This window comes from Panthera leo, chromosome B4, assembly GCF_018350215.1.
Source record: "Panthera leo isolate Ple1 chromosome B4, P.leo_Ple1_pat1.1, whole genome shotgun sequence".
NCBI lineage: Eukaryota > Metazoa > Chordata > Mammalia > Carnivora > Felidae > Panthera > Panthera leo.
In genome coordinates this window covers 77731826-77743965 of record NC_056685.1, presented here as the reverse complement: position 1 = coordinate 77743965, position 12140 = coordinate 77731826, and the positions used below count along the sequence as shown (strand labels likewise).

At 44.3% G+C, this 12140-nt stretch overlaps 1 protein-coding gene across 3 annotated transcripts in view; it reads right to left on the bottom strand.

The window, feature by feature from the left end:
• Positions 1-235: 235 nt before the first annotated feature.
• SLC4A8 (solute carrier family 4 member 8) overlaps positions 236-12140 on the bottom strand; it is a 79603-nt gene continuing 67698 nt past the window's right edge. For 2 of the 3 annotated variants that reach the window (XM_042946582.1, XM_042946584.1), the window contains exons 23-25: positions 9038-9129; positions 6791-6898; positions 236-5623 (exon numbers count right to left, since the gene is read on the bottom strand). In XM_042946582.1, the coding sequence (XP_042802516.1) occupies positions 5611-5623; positions 6791-6898; positions 9038-9129 (213 nt within the window). In that variant the 3' untranslated portion in view covers positions 236-5610. The remainder of the gene's footprint in view (positions 5624-6790; positions 6899-9037; positions 9130-12140) is intronic. The other variant, XM_042946583.1, reaches the window with a different exon arrangement.

The following is a 12140-nucleotide window of genomic DNA, read 5'->3' as shown; positions in this document are numbered from 1 at the left end:
GTCTAGGCAGTCCCCAGGGAAAGGGCCCTAAGAGCCTCCCTCCGTGGCTCTGCCCCAAGGACTGCGCGGCGTCGACCCCAAGGAGGTGCATGTGCCCTGCTTAACGCACGCCCAGCAGACACCCCTCCCTCCTCTCTCCACCACCTTCATGACCCCCCTTCACTCTTTCCCACCTTCTGAAACTGGCCGGCATTGGTTCAGCCCCTTGGTTCGGGCTCAAAAAATACCACAGGTGTGAACAGTTTACACAGACTTTATTTTTCACCCACTGAGCACAGGAAGGTCTGGGCAGGCAGAGGTGTCACAATCACCTCCCCTGGTTCACAGACACACACCGTGAGACCTGGTGGCAAGGGAGAGGGTCCTATTCCTACCACAGATTGCTATGGGATTATCACAACAACACATTTGTTCTCGGTTCTATTTACACCATGGAGGGTGGAGAGGGTCCATTTCTTACACTAAAAATATATACTTTGGAATCTCTAAAACAAAAATATCTCTATCTCTACACGAGACCTACTAGAAAGAAGAACATAGAAAACAAGAGAAATGTACCAGCACCTCGAGTTGTCCCCTTCCGCGGGAAGCGTGCTCTGCTCTCCACCTGACACCATTCGCTTAGGGCAGCCGTATCTAACCAATCAGACAGACAGAGATCAACATGAGGGAGGCTCAGCATCTTGGAGGAGGGAATATGGGAGAAAGGAGTGGGGAAGAGGATTCTGGCCTCTTTTGCAGAAGGAGTCATTGCACATTCAGTTTGGTACTTCTGCTTCCAGCACGATCGCATGTACGAAAACCTGCACGTTGGGGTCCATTGCAAACCTGCTAGAGAAGCCCAAGCTACTTCCTGCCGGGCTTGGAGACATGCCGTGGGTAGCTTTTCTCTCTCTCTCTCTCTCAGGAAATATTAACGCCATCAGCTCGAAGAAAGCCTTCTGTACTCTCCAATGCTGAAAGTGGGTTAGGTGTAAGAAAAATGCCATTCCTTTTCAGAAGGATCAGAAACCATTCCGTTCCCTTTGAGCACAGAACGTCCTAGAGGAATTTTGCCTATGGATGAATCATTCCACTTTCTGAATTTTCCTATTGAAGAGACTCACATAACACTCCTTCCCTCTTTTCATGCTTCACGCACTGATACAGTTCCTTCACATCTCTTCTGGTTATGAAAATTAGCCTCCTTTCTAGCAAAGAAATGTTAACGGAGTCAGCTGCCCATTCTCTATAATTCGTGTAAGAGAACAAGGGCACCAAGAATCAAAAAGAGTAGATTTGGTTGAAAAACCACTCCGATTTGATTTGGGGATATCTTTTTCTGTTTCTATTAAAATATGGATGAGTGTGAGGGCTTGAGAATCTGTAGCCCCTCACCCCAAGCAAGGAAAACAGAAAGTCCCCTTTCTGCCCAACATCCTCACCTCTCTCACCACCCCCAACTGGTGGTGGGTTTTAGGACCTCTGACTGCCATCCAAGGAGGAGTTGAAAGACCGAGGCAGAAAGGAGAAGAAAGGCTGCTCGAGGAAGTGAGGAAGCCAAGGAAGCTGAGTCAGTAAAAGGGGCGGAACTTGGATGATGTCTCATTTGGCCAGTCAGAGCCCGCAGGAAGGATTTCTACATCACGGAGGCCTGACAGCCACAACCAAAAGAAAATCAAGAAGGCTGAGAACATTCAGTGCCAGGTTCCTGAATGTCCTGCCAGGATGTGGCTTGGAAACCTGAGACGTCCGAGGGAAACGCAGTGACAAGCCAGCAAAGACCGCTGAACAGTCCTAGGAGGCGGTGCTAACGCTCCTGTAGAAGAAGAAATGTAGAGGCTGAAGCAGCAGCAGAGAGGACACACTGGATGGGACTTCTGATGCCAGTTGAAAGGAAAGCCAGGGTCCCTACCTTCTCCCCTGCTTCAGGAAAACCTAGAGGCTCAGAACACAGACATTAAAGTTCATAGAGAAGACGCAGGGAGAACCATTGGTTCCTCTGCTAAGAGGGAAGTCTGGAGAGCGAAGTGGGTAGAAAATAAAGTAGTCTCGGGAACTGTCTTGTTTGGATGCCCAGAAAGCACAGAGACTTCTTGAAGGTCACAGTTCTCACAGCCTGAGATGTCAACCAAGCCTGAGACTTAGCATTTACCAGATTTTTACCAAAGATTTGTGACTAATTTAAAAGCCAATCACATCCCAGACAAAGAGAAATAGCAACTATTCACACCATCTTTTGGAATAAATGGTTCCCTGCCCCTCTATCCCAAAGGCAAATTTATATGACTAAGGAGATGGGGACAGGAGCTGTATGTGTAAACACCAGATCTTCCGAGAAGCCCGTCATCAGAAGCTGGAAATCTTATGTAGCCACAAAGAGCTAGCCTGCATTTTATGCAACCAAACGTATTTGGCAAGTTCATACTAGATTGCTGGGCTTTACCTTCTCTCTAGACCAGCCCTTCCCTTAAAGGTCATGAGCTAGGAAGTAACCCAACCACTCAGCAACACCAGTTCTTACCATTAGAACCAAGATTTCACTTACCATCAGTTTCTTCAATCCCTGGCTTCCCTCCCTTCCTACTTTGACACCACCAGCCCATCAGGCACCAGCCTGCAAACGCTCAAACCGTTCCTGAAATCTCCCTTGTCATGAAAGAGGTGGACTGCTTCTCTGGCCCAAGTAGAAACTGTCAGTTTCTACTTAACGTTGAGTTTAAACATCTTTTCCTATAGACTAATCTGCCTATATTTGCCCTCAAGCTATTCTATCAGAGAAGTCTGAGAAGAGAACCCCTAGAGGGGGGAATGATCATGTTTTTTTGATGTCCCCCTCCCAGCTTAGGTACACAAAACTATTTAATAGCAGCAGTGACACCTCATGGACACACTCGTATTTGTCGATGAACACACATGCACACGCACACACACACACACACATACACGCTGCTGCTGCTTCACCTCCACTCCCAGTTTCCTGTCCCCAACACTGCCCAAACTGACTGTGCCACCATAGCCACCGGCCACAGACCTGAGCAAGGAAGCATGCAGGTAGGACCGGGGTTGAGGGTTGGGTGGGGGTTGGGAAAAGGGAGACAATGAGAGTAGGGGGGAATGGTGTCTACCACTGAGATGTAGCAGGAATGAGGCTGGCTGTTATCTGAGAAAGATGTAATGGCCTAAAAGGATTGGCACAGGCTTCCAGAGTAACTAACGTTCCTACGGCGCAGTAACCTGGGAGGATGTGGCTCAGGGAGGCCTGAAAGTACACACATGGTCCAGTAACTGCACTGCACAGAGTTAATAAAGACAGGTTTCTGCTCTCGAGAGCCTACACAAGGAAGGCATCGTGAGACATCGATGAAATAGGAGAGAGATTTTTCTGAGTGATATTGCCACCTCATTTGTTGTACGATGGGCTCTTCCCTATCACATTCCTTCCAGCTGTGCTGAGACTAGGGGGACGGGAGAAGCAGCCACCAACCTTCCTACACAGAGGTGGCAGGAAAAGATGGGAGGGACAAGATGCAGGAAGAAAGTGGGAGCGTTCTCAGGGGACGAGGAAGCCAAAGGAGGAGGCAAGCTCAAGGAAGCTGCCGGAGAGAGGCAGGGAAAGTCAGCCAGCAGGAAAGCTTTCCCCATTGACAGGTTGCCTTTTGATTTTTCTACACTAGGTAGGTAAATGGGTACAATTATTACATTTCTCCTAAAGTGATCAAATGTGAAGCTTTGGTTCGCCAAGATTTTAATGCCCGTATAGTTCGAAGATGCATGCCTGTTCCTGTCTGCACTATATAAAGGGAAGCCAAGGCTCTGCATAAAACAGCCTTGTGAGCGGAAATTAGACAAACCAGGAGCAATACCCACAGTTCAATGGGATATCACTTTAATGTCCGCAAGTAGCATGATGTTTGGTCACGAGGCACTGGCACCGCCTTGCACACTGCTTGCTTACAGCAGGCATCCGTTCTGAGTGGTTGGTGTCCATCCTGTACCAGTTGTTAAATATTTTGAAAACCATCTGTGTATTAAAACAGGTGTGGTCCTAGGAGATGTGGAACTGGTCAAGAAATGCGGGATTCCTTCAATTTCAAAGGCGTAAGGAGTCTTACTCCAAGGAGCAAGGCCAGAATACACTGATATGTTTTAAGAGGCTAAGGAATGCAACATTCAATGAAGTTTTGTAGCCAACTCTTCACCTACGAAAGGAGAGGAACCTGAAAGAACATCCCACTGTACAAAGGTCTTCCAGGATGGAAAACTGATAGGATCGAATTCCCTGGGTACCGACACGCTTACTAGTCACATTCTGTGCACAAAGGAAGGGAAGATATACACACTGGAGTCCAAACCCTTGATATTCATTGCAACAGAGAAAAGAAGAGAGAAACTATAAATATAGTTTTCAACCAAATACCAAAATTAATCTCACCACTTACAGTTCATTTCCCAGTGTGGTCTTTTACATCTGAGAGTCATACATCTGTCAACCGAAAGAAATTCATGATGATGAAGAAACCACATGGCTGAAGGTGGTTTTGGTCCATTGAGTTGATGACGGTTCGCTACTAAGGCAGCTAGGGAGACATTACGTAAGCACTTGGATCTCTCCAGGAGTGGAATCAGAATGCGTCCTCAAGAGACAGCGGCAAGACATGGATGTTTCCACAACGTGGCCAGTAAAAACACCTTATCTCTCTTTCTGCTCACAAACAACTATCATCAAACCTTTCGCAGGTGTCTAGAAAGCAGACGCCACGACAACTCTTCAGGCTAGGAAGTCCTTCCTGGTGTCTAAACCAACTCCTTCTGTAGCAATCGAAGCTCGTTCTCTTGGTCTATCCTTAGCGAAACCAAGAGAAGCTGCTCATCCTCGCTTATCATTATCTATTTCCCCCGACCTTCTTCCTGTCTGAGCTAAACAACTCCGGTGTCCCTCATGGCCCTTTCATCATCCAAGGCTCTCACCGAGTCACACAGGCTGCTGCTAGGGAGCGATAAAGATGCTTCGGAGGCAGAGGCATCTTCTGGCTGTGGTGGTGGGCCCCTGCCGATGCCCAGGTTGCCGACCGTCCTAACGGCAGACCCTCCTGACAGCCTCTGGGTCTGACCAGCATCCCCCAGAGTAGGCATCAAACCCAGGCCCAGGGCTGCCTGGGAGCCTGCAGATTCTACAGGGCGGGAGAGCCTTCCCTTTTCTCTCTGCTCTCCTCCTACTCCCCCATCCCATCCTTTAGGAAGAGGGAACTCATCGAAGGAACCCTCAGCGGCAGCATGGATCCATATGGCTCTGTTCACCAGCAGAGAGTTTCAGAGAAAATGTCTGGAAAATGGGAAGCTGGGTCTTCACTGGTGGCAATTCTGAAGAGAAAGAGAAAGGAAGAAGTACCAACAGGAGGTGGTCTTCTGCTTCACGTCCACATCTGGTGACTGGCTGCTGGTATGGGGATAGCTGGGTGCCCTCCAGTGCACAGCACGGGTAACTGAATGCTTCGGCATGGCTTTGACATGACCACGGGCAGGGCCAGACTCGGTCTTGCTTCTTCTCTGAGAGACTCACATCTTCTCTGTAACCAGAACTTCCCTGAGGCACCTCACGGCCCAAATCTTCCTTCCCAGCAAAGACTTTTAGTTGAAGAGACTGAATAAAAGTGTTACAATTAGACAAAAAGGGAACACATGATTCATTCCTGCTTTTAACACAACACTTTGAAGATGTCACCACAATTTGGATCTGGCTATATTTTAAGTTCATTTACAAGTAGACTAGTTCTCAACTAAAAATAACCATGTGCGTTATACATTTCGACAGCTGCCTGGATTTTCCTCTGAAGGAAACAAGATTCTATATTTCACTCACATTCAGCACAGATTTATTTTAACCCATTCGATGAAGGAATAACCTCCCACTACCACCCACTGGTGGCTGTGACTTTTCAAAGTACTTCAGCTCCTCCTCAGAGCATTCTTATGAGTGAGGCAGTTAGTTATTATTATCCCCATTTTACCGCTCAGTAAACTGAGTGCCAGAAACAGTAGCCTACCGGGTTACACACGGAAATAAATAGTTAGACCAGGCCCCCTAATTCCTGGCCTACTGCTTTTTTTTTTTAACTAGAAAAGTTGCCTTTAATAAGACCTAAGATTTTGCCTTTAATTAAAGGCTGACTTCTTAAAATGGTGTTTGGACTAAATTATTCAAGTAGTTTGGGTACATAGCCACCCTCGCTCGGTGCAGGCAAAGATGCCTCAAGTCCTTGCATTTTCTTCAGCAACCTGATTAAACTTGATCTATGCTATTGGCAAATGATACACAGAATTTTCATTTCCAAAATCGGAAACCTGTTTATAGTTTAATATTTCAAATCTTTCCTTGGCAACAGTTCTCATTATGGAATGACTGAAATAGGTGGAGTCTGTATTGGCATGATCGACACTCTCTGGACATTCTGGCCATTTTCCAGTTTGTGTGGTTCCGGTAACCAGAGAGATTTTGAAATGGGAACTTTTGGAAAGAGGATTCAGGTGACTAGAGAAAGGCAATGTACACATCCACATACTCCTTGGTTTGGGGGCTGGCTGTGTAAATGGGCAGCTCAAAACAGCACATCTGTGCAAATAGTTAAAAAAACATTTTTTTCCTTTTCTGAGGCATATAGCAATTCACCTGGGGTTAGGCACCAGTCCCGGAAGGGATATTTTTTTAGACAAATTTAATTTTACAACTTAGATATATTTTACTTTCAACATGATTGCTATTTTTAAAAGCACAAAATAAATAAAAATCAGCAACTATAGTTCTCTTTACCTCTTCTCCTTTGTATTTCCAGAGTTCATACTGAGAGCTTTCCAGACCGTAGTTTTAGGCATTTCATCAGATATATTAATCTCAGAGGGGTCACATCTGAAATCAATGCTTAGGACAATAAACATAGGACACACAAATAAAATACATATCTCGGTCTATAGTGATCACACCCCACCAGGCAGGAAAGAGTAGGTCTGAGGGGGCTCAGCTAACAGTTCTCAGCAGCACCAGGAGCCAGGTGGTTGGAATGTAGAGAGGCAAGGTGGCCTACGAGGTGGTGCTGAGGGCTGGGCTGCTGTGCCATGTGGCAGGCAGCCGTGCCACAGCCATCCTGCCCTGACAGTGCTATGATGTCAACAGGAGCCTCAGGAGCTACCCCCTACTGAACGCTCGCTGTGTGCTAGGCTCGCTGTGTGCCAGGCATGGTGCTAAGCAGTCTTCGTTGGTTTTCTCACTTACATGGCCAAATGCTTGCCATTTGTAGTTAACAAAGCACTCGTTACAATATCTTCACTATCAATCAGAGATGATTAACATCCTCATTTTGAAGGTACAGAAACCAAAGCTCTCAGAACTAAGTGATCACCCAAGGTCAAATGTCAGTAAGAGGACAATCAAGGCCTTGAATCGAGTCCTTGGTCTCCTAGAAGCCCAGAGTACTAGGAAATTTTCTACAAGCCAGTCTCTTTTTAAAGGGCCAAAAGATGGGGCGCCTGGGTGCCTCAGTTGGTTCGGCATCCGACTTCAGCTCAGGTCATGATCTCATAGCTCCTGAGTTCGAGCCCCATGTCGGGCTCTGTGCTGACAGCTCAGAGCCTGGAGCCTGCTTCGGATTCTGTGTGTCCTTCTCTCTCTCTTTCTACTTGTCCTCTGCTCACACTCTGCCTGTCTGTCTCTCTCTCTCAAAAATAAATAAACATTAAAAAAAAATTTTTTTTTTAAATCAAACTCCTAGGAACAGACAGTGGACTGGTGGTTACCAGAGGCTGGGCAGGTGGGGTGGAAGGGGAGATAGTGATCAAAGGGTATAAATTTGCAGTTATAAGGTGAATAATTTTTAAAGACCTGTATACAGCATGGTGACCATAGTTGATAGTAATGTACTGTATACTTGAAATCTGCTAAGAAAGTAGATGTCAAGTGTTCTCACCACAAAATAAGGAATGATAACTGTAAGAGGTAATGAATATGTTATTACTTTGATGACAGTAACCATTTCACAATGTGTCCAGATATCAAAACACCATGTCGTGCACCTTAAATATATTTTTTTATTTGCCAAAAGTAAATAAGTCAAAATTGAAAAAAAAAAAATCCCAACGACGTGACTTTCCCCATCTTCCCCTCAGTATAAACCACAATGGATTCAATGATTTGGCAATAAATTATCCAGGATCTAGATGACCCAGATCCCTTCTCTCTTCCTTTTCTGCCCCCTCTCAGCCTCTGGGCTTCTTTCAGCTTATGTGTACCTCTTCCACAGTGGAAACAAAATGCCGGGAATAAAACCACTAACGGACCAATTTAGTGTCCCGTGTCCCGTGGTGAGCAATAGCTTAGCTAGAGAAGGCAGCTAAGAGCCTTGGCAGAAATTAAGGAATTTGGGGGACCCCAGTTTGGTTCCCCCTTGGCTCCTAGGACCACAGATGCCATGAGTCAAACTGAAGGGGCTGCCTCTGCCCCTCAACAAAGGCTTGCCCAAGCATGGGAATTCCACAGGCTGAGGACTCTCTGGAAACAAAGGCCATATCCTATTCATCTCCGGAAAATGGCAGAGAAAGGCAGAGGGAGCACTGATCTGATGAATACAAAGACTAGGGTTTGTCTCTTAAGCTTTCTACTTAGCAGCATTGTGACCTTGGGGAAATTACCTAAAGCCATCCAAGCCTCAGTTTCCTCATTGGACAAAGGTGGGTAATGAGGCTTTTATCAGAGAGCTGCTGCAAAGATCAAATGAGAATACATAAGTAAAGCTTCCAGCACAGTCCTAGCACAGAGAAGACGCTCAGTATGTGGGCTCCCTTACCTCTGTTCTCCTTTCCCAGCATCTGGGGTGGTACCTGGCGTCTAGCAGGTGCTCAGTAAAGCATGGAAGGAAAAGGTGTTTTCCCAGGTTGGAATGGAGAGGCTGAACGTTAGCTCTTTATACCAGTGATCGCATTTGTGACCACCCCCACCACAAAGCCAGATTATTTCTAGAACAACCAAAAAAACAGTCAACTCCTTGTGGATTTTGGGGAGTTTTACCTGAAACTGTTGTTCTTTCCAGGACTACTTAGTAACTTCCTGCTCTCTAAGGGGAACTTGTCTCCCCCCATTTCTAACATCTTCTCAGCCTCCTGCAAGAGAAGACGACATTATATCTGAGACCAAGGAAAACCATGAGTCTACACCACCCATTTTTCTCTTACCATAATTTCTACCTAATTTCTCTCACGTTTATTATGAAAGAGTGTAATTATGTTCTTTCATAGATCTGACTCATCACAAAAAAAAGACAACCAGATATTTGTACCTGGGGAATAGTGTTTTTTAAAAGAAGAAAGAAAATGAATTTGAATAAGCCTCTAGATCCAACTACCAATTTACTAGAAACATAGGGAACAGAAGAACATGTTAAATGACACCAAGGGACATAGGTAGTAAAATCCAAATGATGGGAAATCCTACAGGTCAGAGGCCTAGTTTCTTCAACAAAAAGAAAAAAAGATAGAAAGGGACCCTTAAAGAAATTTGAGGAACATATCAACTGCTGCAATATTTAGGCCTTATTTGAATCCTGAGTCAAACAGATTATTAAAAAAAATAATAAGGCAATTGGGAAATATGAATACTGACTGTTCTTTCTACTTTTGCATTTATTTGAATGTTCTATAACAAAATGTTGTCTTAAAAAAGAATCCCACTAATTTAAAGAAAATAATTACAGAGAAAAAAATACATACAAAGATGTTTGAAGTAGTATATTTAATAATATATCCTAAAACAACTGTAAATTTTCACAAGGGAAGAAAGTTTAAATTAATTATGAGAAAACACTATAGAATATTATGCAGCCATTAAAACAATAAATATGATTATCTATTATATAGACACATAGAAACATGAAAGTGTCATGAAATCAAGATGAGAAGAAAAAATCAGAAAAAAATACCTCCCCCACACAAATAAACAATTATTACAGTTACATTAAAACTATGTTGAGGACGTAAAGAGAACATAAAGAAATGAACATAAATATTGGATGCTGATGTGCAATTTTGGGGTGAAGTCTTCATTATTTTTCTTTCATTTCATTTTCAAAATAACTTTATAAAGTAAAACATGTATTAACAAATACATATTGGGGCGCCTGGGTGGCTCAGTTGGTTAAGCGTCCAACTTCGGCTCGGGTCGTGATTTCCCAGTTTGTGAGTTCGAGCCTTGTGTCAGCTCTGAGCTGACAGCTCGGAGCCTGGAGCCTGCTTCAGATTCTGTCTCTCCTTTTCTCTCTCTCTGCCCTTTCCCCACTCATGCTCTGTCTCTCTCTGTCTCTCAAAAATGAGTAAACATTAAATGTGAAAAAATAATTTAAAAAAATACATGTTTACTTCAGAAACTTTGGAAAAATATGGAGTACAATGTTTACCAGCCACTTCAAACTTAACATCCCAAAGAGATGCCTTGGTTTTTCTCCCAAACCTGCTTCATAAGTAGCATGACCGCTCAACCAACTGTTCATGCCAAAAATCTAAGAGTTGTCCTTGATTGCTCTCATGCTTACTATCCATTAGCAAAGCCTGTCAACTCTGTCTTCCAAATAAGTCCCAAACCAGCCACTTCACCACTTCTCCCCTAACGTAGGGCACCTTCACCTCTTGCTTGAGCTATTGTCACAGACTTCTAACTAGTGTCCTGCTACCTCTCTCCCTTACAGACTCCCTGGCTTTCTTGTATTCCTTAAGCACACTGAGCTCATTCTTGCTTCAAAACCTTGGCATTTGCCATGCCCCTGGCCTAGAATGTTCCTACTCCCAGATAGTCTCACGACTTGCCCTCACTTTATTCAGATTTCAGCTAGGATGTGTCCTTAGAGTCCTCCCTGATCACCCTAAATAGAGTAACTCCCTCACCCCTTACTTTCTTCTTAAAACATATCACTACTGGGGCACCTGGGTGGCTCAGTTGGCTAAGAATCTGCCTTTGGCTCAGGTCATGATCTCGAGCCCTGTGTTGGGCTCTGTGCTGACAGCTCAGAGCCTAGAGCCTGCTTTGGAATCCGTGACTCCCTCTCTCTCTGCCCCTCCGCCACTCATGCTCTGTCTCTGTCTCTCAAAAAAATAAATGTTAGGGGCGCTTGGGTGGCTCAGTCGGTTAAGCGTCCGACTTCGGCTCAGGTCACGATCTCGCGGTCCGTGAGTTCGAGCCCCGCGTCGGGCTCTGGGCTGACGGCTCAGAGCCTGGAGCCTGCTTCCGATTCTGTGTCTCCCTCTCTCTCTGCCCCTTCCCCGTTCATGCTCTGTCTCTCTCTGTCTCAAAAATAAATAAACGTTAAAAAAAAATTTTTTTTTAATAAATAAATAAATGTTAAAAAAAAAAGTATGGGAATGCAAGCTGGTGCAGCCACTCTGGAAAACAGTATGGAGGTTCCTCAAAAAGCTAAAAATAGAACTACCCTACGACCCAGCAATTGCACTACTAGGCATTTATCCAAGGGATACAGGTGTGCTGTTTCGAAGGGACACATGCACCCCCATGTTTATAGCAGCACTATCAACAATAGCCAAAGTATGGAAAGAGCCCAAATGTCCATCAAGGGATGAATGGATAAATAAAATGTGGTGTGTGTGTGTGTATATATATATATATATATATATATATATATATGCACAATGGAGTATTACTCGGCAATCAAAAAGAATAAAATCTTGCCATTTGCAACTACATGGATGGAACTGGAGGGTATTATGCTAAGTGAAATTAGTCAGAGAAAAACAAAAATCATATGACTTCACTCATATGAGGACTTTAAGAGACAAAACAGATGAACATAAGGGAAGGGAAACAAAAATAACAAAAACAGGGAGGGGGCAAAACAGAAGAGACTCATAAATATGGAGAACAAACTGAGGGTTATAGGAGGGGTTGTGGGAGGGGGGATGGGCTAAATGGGTAAGGGGCACTAAGGAATCTACTCCTGAAATCATTGTTGCACTATATGCTAACTAATTTGGATGTAAATTTTAAAAAATAAAAAATAAAGTTTAAAAAAATTTAAAAAAACATATCACTACTTAAAATTTTATATAAATCAGGAAATAAATGTATGTATGTACATACGTATGTATGTACAAGCATACCTCAGGGATAT